This window comes from Ictidomys tridecemlineatus, chromosome 5 (assembly GCF_052094955.1).
Source record: "Ictidomys tridecemlineatus isolate mIctTri1 chromosome 5, mIctTri1.hap1, whole genome shotgun sequence".
Taxonomy (NCBI): domain Eukaryota; kingdom Metazoa; phylum Chordata; class Mammalia; order Rodentia; family Sciuridae; genus Ictidomys; species Ictidomys tridecemlineatus.
In genome coordinates this window covers 172,440,791-172,464,465 of record NC_135481.1, presented here as the reverse complement: position 1 = coordinate 172,464,465, position 23,675 = coordinate 172,440,791, and the positions used below count along the sequence as shown (strand labels likewise).

At 44.2% G+C, this 23,675-nt stretch overlaps 1 protein-coding gene across 4 annotated transcripts in view; it reads right to left on the bottom strand.

Moving 5' to 3' along the window:
• Positions 1–9,578: 9,578 nt before the first annotated feature.
• Dnaaf9 (dynein axonemal assembly factor 9) overlaps positions 9,579–23,675 on the bottom strand; it is a 143,900-nt gene continuing 129,803 nt past the window's right edge. For all 4 annotated transcript variants that reach the window (XM_005320523.5, XM_078051495.1, XM_040276267.2 and 1 more), the window contains 7 exons: positions 21,366–21,452; positions 18,405–18,511; positions 17,958–18,032; positions 15,321–15,526; positions 14,387–14,452; positions 13,561–13,654; positions 9,579–12,847 (listed from right to left, as the gene is read on the bottom strand). In XM_005320523.5, the coding sequence (XP_005320580.1) occupies positions 12,735–12,847; positions 13,561–13,654; positions 14,387–14,452; positions 15,321–15,526; positions 17,958–18,032; positions 18,405–18,511; positions 21,366–21,452 (748 nt within the window). In that variant the 3' untranslated portion in view covers positions 9,579–12,734. The remainder of the gene's footprint in view (positions 12,848–13,560; positions 13,655–14,386; positions 14,453–15,320; positions 15,527–17,957; positions 18,033–18,404; positions 18,512–21,365; positions 21,453–23,675) is intronic.

Below are 23,675 nucleotides of genomic sequence, written 5' to 3'. Positions count from 1 at the left end.
ACAATTGAGAGATGGCCCTATGCTTTTTTTGTTGGTGTGAGCAGACCCTGGGAGGAGAAATGGGTCATACGTGCACCCTGTGCATGGGAACTTCTCTAAACATCTTCCAGCTACAGTTCCAGCAGAGGGGAGGGACACCTTCCTGGTATCATGAGGCAGCAAGATGAGTGTGCGGGGGAGTGCAAAGCAGGCTGACATGCCTGGGGAGCAAGTATGGATGGGCAGGCACAGGCTTAGACCCCTGAAAATCCACCTTTTCATCCCCATTTGGGAATATCTTGGCTTCTGCGTCTGCTCCCAGCAGTACTCAAATGCCTGGTCTTTCTAACCCAGCTGTTCCAGGAAACCACCTGGTACCTTCTCTCCCCCTTATCACAGCTTCCCCCTCCCTTATCAAAGGACCTCACCTCTCAGCTCACTGATCAAAGTGGAGTCCATAGCAAGCCTTCCTCCAGTGCCTGTGGCCCTCTGTGCACACTTCTTGTCTTTTAGAGAAAGTGACACTGACCCCTTTCTGCTTCAGCTTCCTGTGCTCTGGCCCCTACTGCCTCCAGACTCTTACTTGCTATCAGAGTTTTTTCCCTTTAGTTCTCACACCTACCTCCCCTCTGCCTGGATCCGAGACTGTGAGCAAATACAGATGCCTAGGCCTCCATACCTATGCCCCCACTGGGTCCTTTAAACCAGCAGGTAGGCTAAGGGACCCAGACATAGATCCAGACATCTCTCATTTTCTCCTTGGGGCCTCTAAATTCGTTGGGTTGTGAACGCAAAACCCTGTAGAACCACTGGATTTTATGAGGTACCTAACTCTTTCCAAAGCCTCCAGTTCCATTTGCCTCTTGTTTAGTACCAGGGATTGAATTCAGGCATATCTTAATCACTAAGCCACATCCCTAGTCCTTTTTATTTTTTTAGTTTGAGACAGGGTCTTCTAGGTTGCTTAGGACGTGCATAAGTTGCTGAGACTGGCTTTGAACTTGTGATCCTTCTGCCTCAGGCTCCTGAATTGCTGAGATTATAGGTGTTTGCCACTATACCTGGCTCCATTTGCCTCTTTTTAAAAAAAATATCTTTTTTAGTTGTAGATGGACACAATATTTTTATTTTTATGGGGTGCTGGGGATCGAACTCAGGATCTTACACATGCAAAAAAAGCACTCTACCCCTGAGCTATAATCCCAGCCCTTCCATTTGCCTCTTAAACCACTTAGTTTGCCTGCCATTAGAATCTAGGTTGAGAAATAACTGTATAGTATCCCACTGAAATATCTAAACATGCTGATCATGGTGGCATGTGCCTGTATTCCCAGCTACTTGAGAGGCTGGGGTAGGAGGTGCCAGTCACCAGTAAATTCCAGGCCAGCCTTGGCAATTTAGCAAGACCTTGTCTCCCATTAATAATAATTTTTTAAAGTGGGGAGACTGGGGATGTAGTGCAGCACTTGCCTAGCGCATGTGAGGCCTTGGGTTCAATCTCAGCACCACAGAAACAAAACAAAACAAAAAAAAAAACATTCTTTGTGTTCAATCCCCTCCACCCCTACTGGACAACAACAACAAAAAAAACCTCATTCCCTAGAACTCCTTTCCTTTCCAGCTAGCACCCATTCCTCAGCCACAATTTAGAGCGAACTTCTCCAGTTAGCCCTTTCCCTACATTTCAGTGCACCACCTTACAATGTAACCTGCTCTCCAAGGTCACCCTTCTTAAGTTTCCTTGCCCCTCCCATAACAGCACCAGGGTGCAGTGTTTTCTTCTCTGCCTCTGAGAGCCCGCTCACATTCCCTTCACCCTTGGCAGTCTACCAGCCACAGCTGATTGTCATATTTCTATCTCCTGTCACAGCTCCTGACTTTCATGTGCCACAGCTTACCTGCCCTATTCTCCATAAATATCTGGATAGTTAATATGCAAATCAAATGAAATTCATGTAGAATAGGACCCTTGAACCTACCATGCACCCAGCCAGGTCTAGAGCACTAGACCTGAGAATCACTCCATCCATCCACATGGAATCCTACAGGAAATGTTGCCTCTACCTTCAAAACTGAATTTGTCAGCCAGGCATGGTGGCACATACCTGGAATCCCAGCGACTTGGGAGGCTGAGACAGAAGGATCACAAGTTCAAAACCAGCCTTAGCAAAAGCATAGAGCTGAGAATGTGGCTCAGTAGTCGAGTGTCCCTGAGTTCAATCCCCAGTACCAAAACAAACAAAACAAAAAACTGAATTTGTGCACTTGCACCTCCAGGTTGGCCATTATGTGGCCTTCTGGCTAGTGCCTTCATCCTGCTCCCATCCACTGACCATTAGCTACTCTATCTCTGATGCCTTTCCACCCACTTAGCTAGCACCCATTTTCCTATCTCCTGTCAAGAAGCTCCTGACTTCCACACACCATAGCCTGCTTGCCCCATACCTTAGACTTACCCGGATAACTAATATACAAATCAAATGAAATGCATGGCGTGACCTATGGAGGTGGGGCTACTGTACAACCTGGACTCTGCCTATTTCCCTAGTTAACGGTACACCTGCTTTCCCCAAGAGTGCATCACTGCAGCTGCAATGGTTGCTGGCTGGTTCTTGGACCACAACTAGCTCCTACCTGCCTCAAGGCCTCCATAATCCATGTCCCCTGGCTCTTACCATGGCTTATTTCACCCTTCAGATCCTAGGGACCTTCCCTGATCTGTCTAGTTTTCTGCTTCCTTTCTTTCATAGATCCTTATGGCCCCGAAGTCTGGAGTTGTTCCTTCTTTTTACTATACTGCCCCAGCCCTACATGAGCACCCTGAGAGTAGGCCTGTTTGTCCTTTAACAGTTCAACACCCGGTAGAGTAGGTGCTCAATAAACCTATGGCCATTTTGAAGGCCATCTCTTTGGATGGGTTTCAGAGGCATTTCAAACCAGTGATGCTCCCAGATGACTTCCTCTCTGTCCTCTACCCTCACCCTCAGGCTTTCTAGCCTTGCCCAATAGGTGCCCCAGGCAAATACTCCTGATTCCTTCCTTTCACCCCAGACTTTCCTGAGTCCTTTTATTTCTGCCTCCTGCCTGTCCCATCTCGGTGGCTCCTACTGTTCTTGTTCAAGACCCTGAGCAAGCCTTGAAGCAGCAGCTCTTCGCCGGGATTCCCACTGCCCTGAGTTACACGTTCTCAGCCCCTCACAGCCCTTCTCCGCAACTTCATGGGCTATGCTGCTGTTGCTGGGAGGAGAGATGCTGTTCCAGACTATCCTTCTGTGTGAGGATAGTCTTGTCATCTCTAATGGTTACTTATTTGTGGAAGCTCCATACCCAGCTACGTAACAGGCCCAGGGGCTGGGTTCAGCTGCCCACTGAATCAACATCCTGATACTTCTTGGTTGTCCAAGTGGACCTCATCAACCATGCTAGCATCCTGTTCATCTCCAATTCCTTGTTTAATAGACTGTCTTCCCCCAGTGCTTTTCCCCATCCCTTCAGCTTTTACTTTTGATCCATGGAAGCTCAGCATGAGACTAGGCAAAATTGGTAAAGCCCAGACAGATGGAGAAGGGAGCAGAGTCTCACACTGGCTTCCATTCTCTTAACCAATAGGGTTCTGTTCCCCTCAGGATGACATCCCTTCCCCAATTCATACTATCTAAGAATTCAGCACTGGGCAGGAGTCTAAGGACTCAGCTTACTGATTCAATCTAGCCAGTAGACTACTGGGCAGGAAAGTTCTGCCTTTCTGCCTTCTGATCTGGGTTCCAGCTCCATGGCCCAGCTTCTCAATCAAGAAATATCTGGTGGACAGACTAGACCAAAGCCTGACCTACTTTTACCCAGCAGGTCTCAGGAAAAATGCTACAGGGTAGGCCCAAACTTCCCAACCTTTAATCTACCCCCAGGCCTTTTCTTACTGAAATCCCATTATCTGCCACTGGAGGAACTGAAGCTGGTGGCTCTTAAGTTCTTTGGGTGGCCTGTCACTTCGTTATCCTTGCCCTCCTTGGCCAATCGGTGCCCCACATTATCCTCCTCACCCATGGCTCACCTGACTGGCCCCGTTTTGCCCAGGAGCCTCCAATTTACCAACCAAGGCTGGAGCTGCCTGAGGCCCCCACCCAGATTCCCCTTCTCACCAATGCCAGCTCCAGGGTGCACAGAGCTGCAAGGGGCTGTTGCTTGGGGCAACTCTCTCAAGGTAAGACCTTCTGCTTCTTTGGGTCTGGGATTATTTCATTTACAAAACAAAGAGGAGGAAATGGAGTCTTTTTAGCTAGAAAATTCCATAAATATTAGTCTCAGACTGAAATAATCTTTCTTATCAAGCCATCTTTCCTTTTCCTGTTGTCCTTATTTCTCTATTATTTGTACATTCATCCAGGCATGAAATTTCAGAGTAAAGATGTTTCTTAAGAATGTGAAACCAGGAAGGGCTGGGGCCCAGTGGCAGAGTGGTTTCATGGCATGTGTAAGGCACTGGGTTTGATCTTTAGCACCACATAAAAATAGACAAAATAAAGGCATGCTGTCCTTTTATAACTATTAAAAAATATTAAAATAAAATAAAAAATTAAATGTGAAACCAGGAGAGGAAAAAATTAAACTTCTTTATTGGTGCAGGAAAAGCAGTAGTCATTGTAGAATAAAGTAGAAATATATTCATACTGTATTTGATTAGTAATTCTTTGTGTGTGTTCAGATTTGTAGTTATTTATTACCTTGACATAAAATTTACTCTCATGTAAATTTTAGCTGACCAGTTTTGCAGTGCAGAGGCCTGAGAAAAAAAGGAATAATTTGTGGATAAACAAATTTATTTTTCTTCAAATTTTTAGAGAATGAAACAAAAAGTTTTTGGAATTGTTTCAAATCATTGAGTTTTTTTCCACTTGGGCTTTTTCCACTTTTACCTCCGGGTCATCTCCTTGGTTCTTGTCTACTTAGTCACTTTGTCTTGGCACTTGTTCCTTAAAAATGGCTCCCTGGTTGGTCCTCTTCTTACTGATAGACCCAACCTGATCTTTTATTAAAATTGGGAGCCATCTTGCCACAAAGCCATGAAAAGATAATTTCGGCTTTACTATAAATTACTGAAAATTCTGAACCTGCTTGAAATGCCTGCCCGTGTCTTGAACTCACCCATGCCTGGCTCTCTGACCAGATAGCAACCCTCTCTGAAACTTTTGTGACACCTCATAAATATTGGCCTTCCCTGGCCATCCTCTCTGAGGCTCTAATGGTCCTCATAAATTCTGATGTTGGGGCCAGCAAAAAAAAAAAAAAAAAATGTGTAAACTACCATTAGTGTGATGCTTGTCAGAGTCCTGTTATCTGTAACACCCCTTTTGTGTAACTTTCTGGGCTATAAAGCTGGGCTGTAGGAAAGGTGGGGGGCTGTCTTGTTCCTGCCGTTTTGGGAGGGAGAGGCGGCCCGGCGGGTCGAAATAATAAGCTTGCTTTAATTTGATTTTAATTGGAGTCAGTGGTCTTTTCTTGCGTCCTGGTCTAACACTTACCACCTTCATCGCTGAGCAGTAGCCCATCCCCTGCATTAGTCTACATGACTTTTCTTCTTTTCTACTGATTTATTTATTTATTATGATACTGGGAATTGAAACCAGGAGGGTACCTGGTTACTACCACTAAACAACATGTGCAGCCCTTTTATTTTTTATTTTGAGAAAGGCTCTATCTAAGTTTCCAAGGTTGGCCACATAATCATTCTGATCTTCCTGCCTCAGGAAGAAAATCTTTTTTTTTTTTTTCCTCAGTGGGTACCAGGGATTGAACTCAGGGCACTAGATCACTGAGCCACATCCCCAGCCCTATTTTGTATTTTATTTAGAAAAAGGGTCTCACTGAGTTGCTTAGCTCCTCATTTTTGCTGAGGCTGGCTTTTTTTTTTTTAATAGAATTTTTTAATATTTATTTTTCAGTTTTCAGTGAACACAACATCTTTATTTTATTTTTATGTGGTAGTGAGGATTGAACCCAGCGCCCCGCGCATGCCAGGCGAACGCGTTACCGCTTGAGCCACATCCCCAGCCCAGCTTTTTTTAAACTTTATTTTTTTATGTGGTGCTGAAAATGGAACCCAGTGCTTCACACATGCTAGGCAAGCGCTCTACTACTGAGCCACAACCCCAGCCCTGAGGCTGGCTTTGAATTCAAGTTTCCTCTTTCCTGTATTCCCCAGCTGCTGGGATTATAGGTGTGCACCAACATGCCCAGGCTTGAAAATCTTTTTATTAAGTAAAAGAAAGCTCATATTAGGCATGGTGGCCCATGCTTGTAATCTCAGCTACTCAGGAGGCTGAAGTAGGAGGATCCAATGTTTGAGACCAGCCTAGGCAACTTAGTGAGATCTTGCCTCAAAATTTAATTTTTTAAAAATATATTTATTTGGGCTGGAGTGGTGGCTCAGTGGCAGAGTGCTTGCCTAGCATGTGTGAGGCACTGGGTTCGAATCTCAGCACCATGTATCAAAAAATAAATAAAGGTCCATTGAAAACTAAAAAAAAAAATTTAAAAAAATATTTATTTTTTAGTTATAAGTGAATACGATATTTTATATTTTTGTAGTGCTTGGAAAGACCCACAGAGCACTCCTAGGCACATACCCACCCTGCTGAGTTGTTTGTCTACAAATAACAGGAGAGATCTGCTGCACCAGGTATCCCTGACTCAGTCAGGCTAGGTGAGGACCCATAGCAACCCCCTAGCAACTATCAATCAGCCTGAGACAGGGAAAATACCTGGGATGCCAAATGACTCCCCCAGTAGTTTATGGCGCTTGATAACTTGTTGGGAAACCATGTAGTTCAGCTCACACTCTCCTCGAGGCTTAAACCAATCAGGTCAAATGAATCCCCCTCTTGTACTAATCAATCACCCTTACCCAACTTGTTCCCGCCAGTGAATGTGCTAATCATGTTTTAGAGTTGTTTTATGATTTTCCCGCAGTGTGTGATGATTTGCTAAGAGATGCTATGATGTATGTGAAGTCCCTGCCTTCCCATACATCATAGCATCTGTATAAAACTGCTGCAAACGCTGGGCTCAGGACCTCAGCATCTGAGCTAGCTCGCAATAAATACCTCTTTGCTGCTTACATTGATCTTGGTCTCTGGTGGTCTTTGGGGGTCCCAAATTCGAGCCTAACAGTGCTGAGGATCAAACCCAGTGCCTCATGTATGCTAGGCGAGTGTTCTACCTCTGAGCCACAACCCCAGCCCCAATTTTGTTTTTTGAGGGGGTTACTTTTTTTTGGTCCTGGGGATTGAACCAAGAGCACTTTACCACTGAGCTATATCCCCAGCACTTTTTGAGACAGGGTCTCACAAAATTGCTGAGGCTGGCAATCCTCCTGCCTCAGCTTTCTTGATCACTGGATTACAAGCATGTACCACCATGCCAGGCAAGAAATTTTTTAAAAGGGCTGAGGATGAAGCTTGATGATAGAATACCCCTGGGTTCACTCTCCAGTACCACAGAATAAACAAAGAAAAAGAACTGGGGTATAGCTTAGCAGTGGAGTGCCCCTGAGTTTCATCCCCAGTATCTCACCCACAAAATTTTCCATTTTTAATTTTATTTATTTATTTTTGATACTGGGGAATTGAATCCAAGGGATTCAATTACCTTAGCCCTTTTTATTTGGAGACAGTCTTGCTAGTTGCTGAGCTAGCCTCAAACTTGTAGTCCTTCTGCCTCAGCCTCCAGAGTTGCTGAAATTACAGGTATACACCATCATGCCTAACTAGACTATTCCATTTTTCCTGTGCATTGGGAGGGATCAGGGTTGGGAATAGGACCCCAGACTTTGTGAATGCCTCTGGAGGAGGGGTCTTGCCTCTGGAGTGTTGAGGCTATTGGTGACACAGAAGATGCCATTGATAGGGGAGAGTGAGGCCACCAAGGATGAAGTGAGGACCCTGATACCATCTGAGCTCTCAGGTCCAGATGAACTTGAAGCTGGTTTTATTTTGGACTCTGTTAGTGGTAATCAAGTTATTCCTTTTTGTCATGGACTGGAAGTAGGGCATATGGTTATGTTTTGTCTGGGCCTGATTGTCCCCTAGAGTGTGTGATAGAAATTAGTATATCACTATTTCTCTGTGCTCTTCAGAGAGCCCTGTCAATTATCAACTGCTCCACATGAAATTCTGCTCTAAATCACACAAGTCTGTACCACCAGGATTCCGGCTTCTGGGTCTCCATTCTACTGTCAAACAGCCCTCACGTTTCAGTTGTCCTCTGTCCCCACTGAAGGGCCCCCCCCTTCACTATCCCTTTTCTGACACTCAAAAGTTTCCCTGACTCTCAAAGATGACCCAGGCCAGGAAGCCCTTCGACATTTAGCATCTCCCCTGACAATTCCCTGGCAATTCTTAAGGTTAATTTCCAGGCCCTGGAGGTTGGGCAGAAGTGAAAGCACAGGAGCTCAAGCCTGCATTCTGCAGAATGGGAGGCAGGAGGCTCTAGGGGAAAGGGATTTGGGGAGGGTGATGGTGCTGTCACAGACCTTCTCTATCAGACCCCTCCCGTGCAGTATTGCATTTGATTTGTACATGTCTAACTGATCTCAGATAACTTCTACCATCATCCCAACTGTTTCAGGAAGACACCCGTGGAGGCTGCACCTTCCTCTTTGGGCCAGCAACCAAATCTGTCCATGGGGCACTTCCCCTTGCCCTGGGCCAGCATGTGTATGACAGGAAACAGGCTCTTTATGGACTAGGCTGCCTGGGGTGGGTGTCCTCCCAGATCAGCCCTTTCCCCCACAGGCATTGGATCCTGTGGGGGTGGGGGGTAAACCGAGGGAGGTCTGAACCACCTGCAGTGGATGCCTGGTGAGAGGAACCTGGGATGCCCTCAAACAGTTCCTGCATTTGTATTTCTTCTGCTAATGCTCTGAGGGCTTCAGCCAACTTCTGAGAACTTGAGATTCCAAGACTCTGCTTCAGATCTAAGCACTGCAAGGGCTCTCTGACTCAACATGGGCAAGAACAGAGGCTCTGCCACCTGTGCTAGTTAGTGGACCCATTTGTGCCTTAGCCACCACATTTAAGTGGAACCAAGGGGCCACCTCACAGAGCTTTTACTGAGCAGAAATGAGTCCACACAGCCCTGCCAGAGCTGGGGCTCTACCCAGAGCTGGGGCAAAGACAGGGCAAGGGGTTGGGGGTGCAGCTCAGTGATACAGCTCTTGTCTAGCATATGTGAGGCCCTGGGTTCCATCCCCAGCACCCCCCAAAAGAAAGGAAAAAACCAAAAAAATAACCACTAAAAAATGGAAGGTGAGGCATTATCAGGCAGAGGTGAGAAGGCTTTCTCTGGGCTCAGTAGGTTTTCCTGAGCCCCTATCCAGCTTTTGGGGTTCTCCAAATGCCCACCCTACAAACCAGGGTGGTTTCTTTGTATGAATTCTGTCCTCCATGAGTATCTGAGGACTGAAGAGAGAAAAGTGAGCCCCCCAGCAAAGAGGAGTCCCAGCCAGGCTGATGGAAAGTCCCCAGGCCCTAGAGGTGTCCCTTCTCCATATTATCCCAGGGACACCTCGAGATAGTCTACATGCTAGGCAATAATGGGAAGCCTTGCTTGTTCAATGATAGTTTATTGGTCTTTAGCATTACATCTTAATTACCAAGGTAAATTCACATACACAATTGCAGGTAAAAACATGTAAAATAATATAAAAATAAATTGAAGACTACTTTATATATTTACTGAATTAAGTAGTGTAATAAATATTATAATAAGCAAAAAGCTTCAATCACACAATTCAGTTTCACTGAAGTTACAGTAGTGTTTGTAAATATGAGTTTTAAAATTTAAGTTACAAATATTAAAGCACTGAAAAACTAGTATAAAAGTGAATTTTGGCACGTAAGTGAGCTCTTATGTCATTAGTGGACACTGAGAAAGCCATTTCTCACCTACTTTTTGAGGTACATCTATCCAACTAGTCAGCAACATGGCTGGAATACTTCATAGTTTACAATCTTTTGAGTTGAACTTTTCCCTTTTGAGAAGCCCAAAGAGCAACCCAGAGCTTATTACTGTGCAAAAATTCTCCAAAATCCTAATAGAATTTAGGAGGGAACTTTGTATCACACCTGAAGGGCCAGTGTCCAGGCTTCAGATCCGAGAGCCTCAGGGATCAGCAGGGCAAACTAAACTTCTTGCCTGTTGCCCCCTCCTAGGGTGATCCATCTTCTCCAATTTCTGCCTCCTCCTTTCAATTAGAGAGAAAGAGAAATGGCCCCCCCCCCCAAAAAAGGAAAATAAACCATAACTTCAGTGATTTCACCATTATTCCACTCACTCTGGTGATATAAAACTGAAGCTGCTAACAGGAAAGTTGGCAAAAAGCATGTAAGCCCCTGGAGGACTTCTGCCTGTCCCTGGGAAATGAACCCCCTATCTTTGCTGGGTCCCTGGTATCCACTTCTAAGATAAAAACACAGTGTCATGGCCTTTTCTCTGGAAACAGCCTACGACCCTGCTCCCTGACCCACAGGATAAAGTGGATATTAAACTCTACAGTCAGAACGAGAGAGGCTTGCATGCTCCCAGCCCCAGTCCTCAAAGAGCTCACAGTGTGCTGCTACTGTGCCCTTCACCAGGAGCACAGCAAGTGTGCCCAGGAATGCCCTTTCACCACGGTGCCCTTTCACACTCCCGAGCAGGCTGGGGAGTGTCTGTATAGGCCTCAGCCAGTTTTGCCATTTTGGCTTTGATACTTCTTAACATTTTGCCTTTTTTCAATCACAGTTTCGTATTCATGTTGAGGTAATCACAGTTTTTCCTCTACAAAGAGAGGAGTGGGGACAGTGGGGCAGGTTGGTGAGAGAGCATTTCTATGGACAATGGTCAGAAATCAAGATCACCATGTAGTGTAGCCCCACGTGGTGGGAGGCCCACTTTCATGGGTGGGCTCCGACCCCCCTTTAAAAACTCTTGTGCAGCAGCCAGACTGCCAGGCCAGGGCAGCCAGGAAATGGCTCATGCTCCTACATCTAGAGCTTCTACTGAAAACTTCACAGCAACCCCCTGGAGGAAATGAAATGGCCTGTGTCCCCCCCCACCCCCTTCCCTTTTCTAAGGCTGCTCAAGTTTGAGTTTTTAAAAAGAGCTCGGTAGAGCTAAAGGAAGCTACAGTAACTCATTGCTTATTAATCAATTGCACTTAAGATCTATGTTATTGATTTTGAAGCAGAGGCAGGCCATTTGTGGCCCTGAACTCTGGCCAGCCAGAAGTCAGGGCTCCCAGACTTGGGCTCCACAGAGAAGCCCTTGTCACCAGTGGCTTTTGGAGCTAGGACTGAAGCACATGGATCTGAATTTCAGGAGCCTTTCTTAATGCAAGATTTCTCATTCAATGGTATTTGTAATTTTATTCATTTGATTTCAAGCATAAATTGTTTTTCTCAAATACACGTATATTTTACTGACGAGCCCTTGATAACTGCTTTGTTACTTGCATTGCAGGATGCTGTGTGACTATGCACACAGACTCCATGTGCTCCATCCTGGCTCCATCCTCTGCAACAAGGGTCTTTCCCAAAACCCCCTCTACATTACAGGAAACTATGCTGGTTTCACCTATGTGCTTCTTTCTAAGGCATGCAAAAGAACATGAAATTCAGAAAACATTTACAACCTAGGCAGCTGAGGTGCTGAAATCCTAATAGATATCACCTAAATATCAGTGCCTGTGATCTCCACACTAACTATGAAGGTCAGACATGAACACAATTTAATTCCCCTTTGCTTTATGGTCCATCTGAAAACAAAGCCACTGGAAGGAATTCTAACTTGCATATTAGAATTCTTTTGACATTTCTGATCCATTGGAGCCAAGAAAACCCAGGGTTAAGAAACAATGGTTGGGGGGTGAGGGCATGAATTTTCTGAAGTTTGTGTTTGAAAAGCAGACCTTCCCTGAGCCTAAGACTAACTACTTGCAGGATGCTCCCCTTGATAGAAAACCAGTGTCAATAGGCCTTGGGCCACATGTTTGGTCTTGTCCCTGAATTTGGGACACAAGTGATACCTCAGGAGAGCTCAGAGTGAATCACAAGGGGACTGCTGATGTCAACTGAAGAGCCACACACTTCTAGAAAACATGCCTTTTTCTCAGTTTAGTCCACAAGGGAAATCCCCTCATTTTCGAACATGCTGTGGATCTTAGCTGGCTCTATGGGTTGGCTTGGGCAGGGCTTGTGCTGCTCCCCCACAGACCAGACCTAGGGCCAATAGGGCCAGATCCTTTAATGAAAGGCCCTAAGCAGAAGCAGCAAGCCCCATTGGGGATGAGGGTCCTGGGGTAGTATCTGAGGCCTGAGGCCTGGAGTGGTCTTATTCCCCAGGCACTGCCATGATGGGGCAGCCAGGGTTCCTTCTGAGTCCTGGCAGTTCCTTTGTGCAATGCAAATGCTTCTCCCTTCACATGGTACCTCAGCAGCTCAAAAAATCTACTGTTACCAGAGACCCAGAGGGCCTGGACTGACAGCTGCACACAATGGGCAGTCCTGTCTGCTCATCCTTGAGGATCCCCACCCCCACCCCCCAATCAGTGGTGCAGGTGATGCCTTTCAGCGCTGTAGAGAGAAAAATGACAACATGTACTCCAGCAGCACGCAAAAGTCAAGGAGGACAAAGACAGCCCCTCCAGGAGGGTGCCTGGGAGAGCTGGGGTTAGACACCCCATTTGTCCATCTCTGGTGGGTATATGGACCCAACTTCCTCTAGGACTTCTGCTCAAAGAGGTCATGGTACTCCTGCTGCTCCAGCTCCCGGTTGTACCTCTCAATTTCCCGGTTTGCTTCTTCTACATAGTCATTCATGAACTGGTCCATGACTGGTAACTAGTTAAGGAAGAGAGCCCTGAGCCTGGAGGATATGGAAACCTTTCTGGCCCCAAGGAAGCAGGTGAGGAAGGGGACACTGAGGTAACTGACAGGAAGCATCACACCTACAAAAATCGTGACAGGTATTGGCACAGGGCCTTTATGAGATCCCAGAATGCAGCTTCATTAGCACACAGTGGATCCCCAGTCTCACAGTTTACTCTGCTTATCTTTCAGAGACTAACTATTATTATCAGGCTGTTTACAACTTATAAATCATGACTGTGTGACTACAAAACTCAGGGTGTCACTACAGCTCCATTCAAACTATACCCCATAGGGTAACTTGAAAAATCACTCAATAAAGGACAAATTAAACTTTTGTTATTATTGTTGTTGTTCCCCTTTGAGACAGGGTCTCTATATACTGCCCAGCCTGGTCTCAGGTAATCCTCCCACCCCTCAGTCTCCTAAGTAGCTGATACTACAGACTCATGCCAGAGCATCCAGCTGACAAATCCAATTTTGACAGCTTTAAAAGGTCAAAATGAAAAGTGTAATCCTTTAGTTTGCTCCTATTTCCCCAGTCCCTGATACTGCAGAACCCTGACTGCTCCAGGGGCTTGGCTGTGCTGGCCCTAGCAGACACCTGCTTTACAGACAGGATTGCATCTCCCAGACTGCCTCAGTTTCTACTCAGAAATCGAGCTGCTCCTAAGGATACGTGGGTGAAAATCGGTCTTGTCACCAAAGAAGTTAACAAACTGAGTGCCATTGTAAAAATAGCCTGCAGGTAGTGGGTCCAGGTGGCGCTTTACCTGTTGGAAAAAAGAATCCTGTTAGAATTATCTGACCAGTTTCTATCATTCATTAAAAACAAACAGGTCATTATCCCAGTAAAATAGTCTATTCTTCTGTTAGGTGAGCAGGGAATTTATTCCCCCAGCAACCTTCAGGCCATGATTGATACCGGTCCCCTGCTCATAGATGAGGATCAGGAGAAAACTCTCCTGATCTACCAGTTCATTACTGAGACTGGTAACACAGCCCATCCTAGGGCCTAGACTCTCTGTTTCTTTTGACATTTTCCCACTAAATCCCTGGGAGAAAAGGCCCCAGTAGCCACAGGGCCTGGGGCAGAGGCCAGAGATCGGCTTGGAGTTTTGCAGGGGAAGGCTCATCAAGGGAATCCATTACCATCCCACGAGCAGCACTGGATCTAGAAAGTTTTTTTTCTGGGCCCTAGTTGGTTTCTCTGAGGTTCATCTTGAATAGAAGCAGATGTTTGAAGAAGGTGACAAGTCCAGGTCCTCCATGACCTACTACTCCCACAAGAACTGGATCTCCTTGATCTTATGCCGAGGTCATGCCCGAGGTTGCCCATCTCTAAGGATGCAAGGCTGGATTTCTTTGTTCTGTGGCCTGAGAGAAGCAACACTTCCAGCATGCCTTACAAATAGCCCCTCACTCAAAGACCCAGAAGATAAGAGCTATGCAAACCCAGGAGGACCACCTTGGGCCCATAGGGGAGGTCAACACAGGACACTCACATGGATGTTCCTGATCTCCTGCTGAGTCAGCATTCCCCTGGTCTTCAGAGCTTTTCTCTGAGGCTTCTGTGAAGAAATGTAGGGAGGAGACAAACTATAACCAAGCTGATGGACTGATGGAGCATGGTGAGGTCTCAGTGCTCTGGGGGATCAGTTACATAATGAAGTTCTCAGCAGAGGGAAAAGCATATAAGCTGTTCCAGCTTGTGCACAATATCCTGCCTACCTAACTCCAAAGGAGACCTACTTTCCCACCAGATCCCTGCAAGGCAGTGGGCAAAAAAACAGCAGGTAGTCTAGTAGTTTAGCAAATGGGCCTGGTCCTGCCTCTTTTCAGGTTCTCATCCCTAAGCCCCACCAATGACAGAAGTGCTGACAAAGGCACAGTTCAAGTCCCACAGTTAAGCACCATTTAAAAGAGTTTACCTAGGTGGGCTAAGCCTCAATATAAAGACTGGTCCCAACTGACCATCAACAAAAGACCCAAGCCTCAGCCAACTCTATACTAGGGTTAGCCAAACCTCTGAGGCTATGCTGAGAGGTTTAGCATTCAAAGCCTGCAGAGAACCTGGATTCAAAACAGATGACATACTATGTCTGCCTAGAGTTTGTCCCAAGGGACTTCCTCCTACTCTCAAAGTGTCTTTAGAAGTGCTGGCTGAGGGCTGGGGTTGTGGCTCAATAGTAGAGTGCTCACCTAGTACGTTCGAGTCCCTGGGTTCGATCCTCAGCACCACATAAAAATAAGTAAAATAAAGGTATTGTGTCCAACTACAATTAAAAAATAAATAGATATATTTTTAAAAAGTGTTGGCTGAGCCCATGGGGGTTTGGACCAGTGAGGAGGTAGATGAGGGGCTTGTCAGGGCCATTAGCAACCTGAAGTGTGTGCTGGGCACATTTGTGACAGGTCTATCTGCACTTTGGTAGTCACCTGCTTAGCTGACTGCCGTAGCCAGTCCTTGAGACTATCTTCCTTCAGGGAGCAGCCAATGAACACCAGGTAGCACTCTTGTTGCCCATTGCTGTCTTGAGGTGTACTTCTTGAGTCAGGAGGTGGTGTGGGTCCATCTAAAACTGGCACGATGCTCAGGGAGTTGGCCAGAGTGTTGTGGCAGACCTCCATGGTCCTTTCAGAGTCTGCAAGGAGAATATAGGTTTGTCCCTGAGATGCTACTCTGAAAGGATAAGGCTATACTAAGACTAACAATGCAGATGGTTGGAACAGATTCCTAAGAAAGTACAGAAGGGAGAACTGATGTGACTGCTGTCAAGTTAGAAAAGATGCAGTAAGAGAGGAAGAAGCAAAAGAAAGTTCAGGCATGGTTGATTTGGGTGATTAGATGGATACTATTAATCAGGAAGGGTAATATAAGAGGAAAAAAGGTTTTTAGATAAGAAGAGAAGACTGACTCTTCACCTGAAGCCCTTGAAAGACAGTAAGAGGAGAGATGTCTGCATTGACAAAGATATCCACAAGAGCTGGGCATGGTAGGGCATGCCTGTAATCCCAGCTACTCAGGAGGTTGAGGCAGAAAGATCACAAATTCAAGGCCAATCTCAGCAACTTAATGAGATCTCATCTCAATAAAAAAATAGCTGGGGGTGTAGCTTAATAGTAAAATGCTTATGGAGTATATATGAGACCCTGGGTTGATCCCCTGTACTGCTGTGGGGGTAGAGGGATAACCATAGGAAGAGCCAGCCTCTATTTGCTGGATACAGTATCTGGCTGACACCTAGGCCTGTAGCACTACCTGGCAACCATGAGGGCCAGGAACCTTAGGACAAGTTGACATGTTAAGCAAAGAAGAAAGAGGGGATGGGACTATAAGCTCAGTGATAGAGCACTTGCCTAGAGCATGTGAAACACCAGGTTCAATCCTCAGTACCACATAAAAATAAATAAATAAAGGGCTAGGGTTGTGGCTCAGTAAAAGAGCGCTCACCTAGCACATGTGAGGCCCTGGGTTTGATCCTCAGCACCACATAAAAATAAATCAATTAAAGGTACTGTGTCCAACTACAACTAAAAAATAAATATTAAAAAATAAATAAGGGCTGGGGATGTGGCTCAAGCTGTATGTGGCCCGGGTTCGATCCTCAGCACCACATACAAACAAAGATGTTGTATCTGCCAAAAACTAAAAAATAAATATTAAAAATTCTCTCTCTCTAGAAAATAAATAAATAAAATAAAGGCAGACTATCCATCTACATATAAAATAAACAAACAAACAAACAAATAAATAAATAAATAAATAAGATTTTTAAAATGGAGAAAGAGGAGCTCTGGGGGCACAACTGATTAGTGCAGTACTTACAAGAATGGATGAACACACAGACACACATTACCTGGCCTCAGTGGCTTTGTTCTGCTAGTCAGCCTCTTGACTTCTTGCTAAACAGCCAACAAATGCTAGTTGAGTTGGGGGCTGGGGCTTTTCTTTTTCTTTTCTTTTTTTTTTGTGGTACTGAAGATTGAACCCATAGCCTTGCATATGCTTCGCAAGTGCTCTAACACTGAGCTAAATCTCCAACACGTTTTATTTTTTTTTTTGAGACGGGGTCTCACTAAGTTGCTGAGGATCATTCCTCCTGCCTCAGCCTCCCAAGAACCTGGAAATGCAGGCATGCGTTATCATGCCTGGCTTGAGTTGGGATTTTTCTGTCATAACAGCTACAGGCACTTTAGCAGAAACCCTCCCCAACTCCCTTCTCTCAGGCTCCAACCACAGTAAACCCCTTTTGGTTCCTAAAATGCTCCTTTTTTTTTTTTTTTTTTTTGCCTCTAGGCTACAGCAAATACTGTGCCTTTAACCTGGTATATTCTCCCCTTCCTCAACTACTAGGTTTTTTTTTTTTTTTTTTGGTACTGGGGATTGAACTCAGGGTTACTTGATCACTAAGCCACATCCCCAGCCCTATCTTATATTTTATTTAGAGCAGGGTCTCAATGAGTTGCTTAGCGACTTGCTTTTACTAAGGCTGGCTTTGAACTTGTGGTCCTCCTGGCTCAGCCTCCAGAGCTGCTGGGATTCTAGGTGTGCACCACCGCACCAGGCCCAACTCCTAGTTCTGAGACCTTATCTGGCCCCCATTCCAGGTTTGACTTTGAGGTCACAAGGGCAGGGGTCTAAGGCTGAAGAACGGGCCTGCCAAACAGAAGGAAGGAGAAGGCAAGTTAGAAGGCTCAAAGACTTTGGTCATACACAGGTTGGGAGCCAGAGAGATCAACTTTGGGCAGCTCTTGGTAACATGTCTAGGAGGACGCCATGGTGGGGTGTGAGTCTTTACAACAAGGAAATCAAGGAACTGTGAGGAGAGGACTGAGCAAGTCATCCAGGGGTGATCCTAGATGATGAGGGTGAAACTCCACTGTGGTGCAAGAGAATCTAAGGAAAGTGGGTCCTTGGGGAAAAGCACTCTGATGGTAGGAGGCCCAGAAGAGGGTGCTAGAGATTTGGAGAGGCATCAGTGGTCTACAGTATACCAGCAGAGGCTATGAACTCTTGTCACAAGCTGTAAGCACTTCATGATGTAGGGTTCCCAAATTTAACCCCCCAGTTACCTGAAAACTTCACTTTGCCCAGGATGTGGTAGATGTTTCCAGAGAAGGGACTTGGCTTGATGGAGGACTGAATTGCTGGTGGAGGAAGAGGACAGGGTCACCACCAGGTGCAGAGGCTAAGTCCAGGGTGGCACATCTGGGAGAGTTAGGAACTGGGGAGGACCCTATTCCAGGTCTAGGTTTCATAGCTTCTATCCCCACCCTCTTTTTCCTCGGGCTCTGCCACTATTTCCAAGGATGGGAAAACTTTTCCAATGGAGTGGAGATCAAATTTTATGGCATCACAAGATCAGAAATAGGGGATTCCTGAGTCCTCAAATCCCTCTGCTGCTTTTGGTCACAAATGTGAAAAGACAGCACATAGGATACTGAAATGGTGCGAGGAAGCAGGACAGTCTGGGGTACTCTTTTCACCAGGGTCTGGGAGATGTCCCAGCCAAGGCTCACCTTTACACTTGGCCACAAAGCGAGTTTTCTCCAAGGGACGGCCAAACCATACGCAGATCTGAACCATCAGTGGGAAGACTGATCCAGAATTGAATTTACCTTCATACCTTTAAATGTTTAAGAAAAATTTAAGTACAAGTACTTGGGTCTCTGAGTGTTGTTATATACTACTTTGGGATAAACTGTATATCATTTATCCTATAATATTTAATTCTCCTTTACTTGTATGCCATTCTAAATATAAAACAATTGTTTAAATGTTTAATTGTTTAAATCCTCCCCCAGCCCCTGCAGGGCTCTAACCATGCCCTACCATCTTCTTGCGGGCAGCTTAACAGACTGCACATGTGGATTAATATTTTCTCTAAAAGGAAATGACAGGCTGGAGCATCTCTGCTCTATTTTCTCAGTTCAGCAGACACAGTGCCTGTCACAGATTCATCTGGGTATGGTGTCCCACACCTATAATCCCAGCTACTGGGGAGGCTGGGACCAGAGGATTAAAAATTTGAGGACACTCCAGGTAATTTAGAGAGATCCGCTCTCAAAAACTAAAAAGGGCTGGTATGTAGCTTTTTTTTTTTTTTACGAATATGTGGTCATATCCACAGTATTAAAAAACCTTAACTTTCTAATATGGAAAATGTCAAACACAAAAAAAGGTAGAACTATGGTAGTATAATGAGGCCTTATGTACTCATTACTTGCTTCCACAGTTGAGGAATTGTTAGTCCTTCTTTTGAATTATTTCCTTGAAATGAATCCCCATGACTGGAATCACTCCAGCAAAGGGTGCATGAGTAAAAATTTATACCACCCCCAGCAGCAGGCAAGTATACTAGTTTCACAACAATTTCTCAGGAGATGAATATTATAATAAGTATTATAAGTATTTTTGATTGAATTTAGTGTCAATCAAAATTGAGTACAAGTACTTGGGTCTCTGAGTGTTGTTATATACTATATACCATTTAACATTTCTGAATGTTATTGACATTGAATTCTGTTTCCATGATTGCTATTTACACTTGCTCTTAAGTGAACTGTTCTCATCTATATGACCTGGGGTCTTTTTTGTTTTGTTTTGTTTTTTGGAACTGGATTGAACCGAGGGGCACTCTCCCAATGAGCTACACCCCCAACCCTTCTTATTTTTTTATTTTAAGACAGGTTCTCATTAAATGCCCTACAGCCTTGCTAAATTGGTAAGGCTGGCCTTGAACTTGTGATTCTCCAGCCCCAGCCTCTGGAGTTGCTGGGATTATAGGTGTGTGCTACCCTTCCTGGTCCTTTTCTAAACATCTAACCAAGTTTCCCAAATATTGTATTATACCTTTGCTACATATAATGCAAATACTTTCTCCTCATCTATCGTATCGTATCATATTTAGATAACTATATTACCTTTATTTGTATAGTTACCATATGAGTTACCTTATTTAAAAAAATAATTATTATTATTGTTTGTTATCATGAATTGAACCCAGAGGCCCTTAGCCACTGAGTCACATCCCCAGCCCATTTTTTTTATATTATATTTACAGAAAGGATCTTGCTGAGTTGTTCAGGGCCTCGCTAAGTTGATAAGGCTGGCTTTGAACTTGTGATCCTCCTGTGCACCACCATGCTAGCCTATTATTATTATTTTTATTTTGTAGTACTGGGGATTGAACCCAGGGATTCTCTACTACTAGCCCTTTTTATTTTGTGACAATCTCACTAAGCTGTTCAGCATTTTGCTAAATTGCTGAGGCTGGCCTCAAACTTACAATCCTCTTACTCTAGCCTCCTGAGTCACTGGGATCACTGGTATGTGCCACCAGGCCGAGCTGCACCCCCCCCACACACTTTTTTTTCTTTGTAGCACAGTACAATCAGTTTTAGTACAAACAATTGAGGGCCTGGGAAAAGTGAGTAAAGATAACAAAGATAAACCAGACAAAGCTCTAACATTGTCTTCCCCAAACTTTCAATAGAGCATAAATGAACTGCCCATTCTGTATAGGAACAGGTATAGCACAAGGCTTGGAAGCCAGACAACCTGGGTTTGCAATCCAACTCTGTTATTTACTAACTATAACTTTTAAATAAGTCATTTTGTTCCTTGTTGTCTATACCTATAAAATGTGGAAAATAATGGAATCCATTTTGTAGGTTTGGTGTAAAGGTTAAATGACACAACACAGGCAAAGTTTTCAGAGCAGCACTGCCCAACAGAGCTTTCTGGAATAATGGAAATGTTCTGGATCCACAATGTCCCATATGATAGCTTCTAACCACAGGCAGCTTTGGCACACTTGAAATGTGATTGTGTGACTAAAAGACTGAATTATAAATTTCGATTTTTATTCATTTATATTTGTATTACATTAAATAGTCACATAGCTAGTGGTGGCCACATTGGAAAGTGCAGTCTTAGAACAAGGCCTAGCACTCACAGTGAGTTCTCACGTTATGTTGGTATTACTATGATTATGGTGGACTTTGTACACTCTCTTCCCTCCTTTCCCCTCTGCAGAGGTTCTCAGGCTGACATATAGTTTGTAGAAAACAAGCTCTGGCCTCATCAGTAGGGAACCTACCTGTCAGCTGGGAAGTAGAGGACTGACTGACTTACTCTCAGGAGAGATTCTCTCACCTGGGAAGTTGTAATGTTCCATGCCAGTCACCTCACCCTTACTAGTGGCCAGAAGAAATACAGAATCCTGTTATGCTTGATGCCTGCAAGATAGGTGCCTTAAATCTCAATATCTAGGAAGGCTTCCAGTTTAGATCTCAAGACATGAAATATTGGGCTCTCAGCAAGAACACTATCTGGGACATGGCAGACCATTCCAATAAATATGTATCACTTGTGTACAGCATATCTGATATGTTCATTTTTTTCTCTCTTTTTTTTCTGTAAATAAACAGATTGTTAGGCTTCCAAAGAAATTTTAGCTACTTCGTAATGATACTTGCCAGCCAGGGTACATTAAATATCGGGATCGCAGCATCTGAGGACTTGAAAAACTATTTTCTGAGAGAATCAGCTCAATGTCTTCATTCCTTTGAAAACATTTAGAAAAGACCCAAGTCAATTAGAATTGTCAATCTTTTTTTTTTTTTTAATGGGGGGGGGACAGAGAGAGAGAGAGAGAGAGAGAATTTTAACATTTACTTATTTTTTCTTAGTTCTCGGCGGACACAACATCTTTGTTGGTATGTGGTGCTGCTGAGGATCGAACCCGGGTCGCACGCATGCTAGGCGAGCGCGCTACCACTTGAGCCACATCCCCAGCCCTAGAATTGTCAATCTTAACCCGCATAATTTGCTTCTTCTCTACACCCCCACATATACATAAGCACACATGCATGTAATTTTTTTCTGTCAAACCATGTGAAAATCACTTGTAAGCATCATGACATTCAGTGTGCATTTCCTAAGAACAAGGGTATTCTCTTACAGGACCACCATGCTTTTATCACACCCAAGGAATGTAATATTATATATGATCAGCAGTGGTATCACATGGGAGCTTATTAGAAATGTGAAATCTCAGGTCCTACTCCAGATCCACTGAATTAGAAATTAATTTTAACAAGATTCCCAAGAGATTCATTTATATGATAAAATAGGATGGCCTGGGGTTGTGGCTCAGTAGTAGAGTGCTTGCCTAGCACATGTGAGGCACTGGGTTCAATCTCTGGCACCACATAAAAAAACTAAATAAACAAAATATTGTGAATATCTACAACTAAAAATATTTTTTAAAAATTAGAGAGGTGCTGACTCAATATTCATCTGTTTCCAATTTTGTGTGTGTGTGTGTGAGAAAGAGGGGCCAAGATTCAATCAAGGATCACTCATTAAATTTATAATCTTGCCAGGCACAGTGGTGCACACCTGTAATCCCAATGGCTTGGGAGCCTGAGGCAGGAGGATTTCTAGTTCAAAGCCAGCCTCAGCAAAAGCGAGGTGCTAATAAGCAACTCAGTGAGACCCTGCCTCTAAATCAAATACAAAATAGGGTTGGGAATGTGGCTCAATGGTTGAGTGCCCCTGAGTTCAATTTCTGGTACCCCCCACCCCACTAAAATAATTTAAAATCTTTACTCTCCTTCAATATGGGATATTTCCTTACTTTTTCCCTTTATTTTTCATAGTTGTTGACAATTTTTTTTCTTTTGGTACTGGGAATTGAACCCACAGGTGCTTTACCACTAAGTCATATCTTCAGCCCTTTTTGTTTGTTCATTTTGAGACAGGGTGGGTCTCACTAAATTGCTTAGGGCCTAAATTGCTGAGGCTGGCCTCAAACTTGCAATCCTCCTGCTTCCACCTCCTGAGCCACTGGAATTACATACAGGCCTGCACCACTGTGCCTTGCTGACCAGTTATCTTGTGCCCACAATGTGTCCCCCCGCCACACACACATTTTTTAATTGGTTCATTATAATTGTTACATAATGATTAAAGTTGTTGTTACATTTTCATACATGCACACAATGTAACAATATAATTTTGCCAATACCCACAATTTAGATTTATCTGATTGTTTTCTCATAATTAGCTTCAGGTTAAATGCTTTTGGTGAAGATTAATTCCTAGGTTATGTTCCTACTAACTCATATCAAGGAGGCACTATCAATTTGTCCTACTATAGGTTTTACTAGGTTCAATCATTCGGTTAACATAGTGTCTACCAGACCTTGCCAATATAAAGGTACTTTCCTATTTTTCTAAGTAGTCTATGGAGTAACACTTTAGACAGTGAGAACTAGTGAATATTGTTTTCCTCCATGATCTTTTACCCACTGCTGTTAGCACCCATTGATGATCTTCCCTAAGTCAAGTATTAAACTGGAGATTTTAAATTTTTCTTCTATTTATTTATTTTGTGGGCTGGGGATTGAATTCAGGGCCTAGCACATGCTCGGCAATTACTCTTATTACTCAGCTACATCTCCAACCCCAAATGCTAATTTTCAGTCAATTCTTATTTATTTGGCTCTTCTATAAAGATTTTGTTGTCTCTACTTCTCTCCATTTAGTATATTATTATTGTTATTTATTATCCTCAAGTTGTCCCAAATTTGACTTGTAGGAGCTTTTTAACCTAGTTCCCATATTGTTTTGACACATCTTCACTGATCTTTGAGCACTTCCAAGCTTTACTCGCATAAAATGGACCAGGCTTGCCTTGTACTTTCCCTCCAATCAGTCAATTCTCCAAGGAGTTTTGTCTGGTAACTATGATGGGCAATGATACTTACAAACCAAGATCCGAA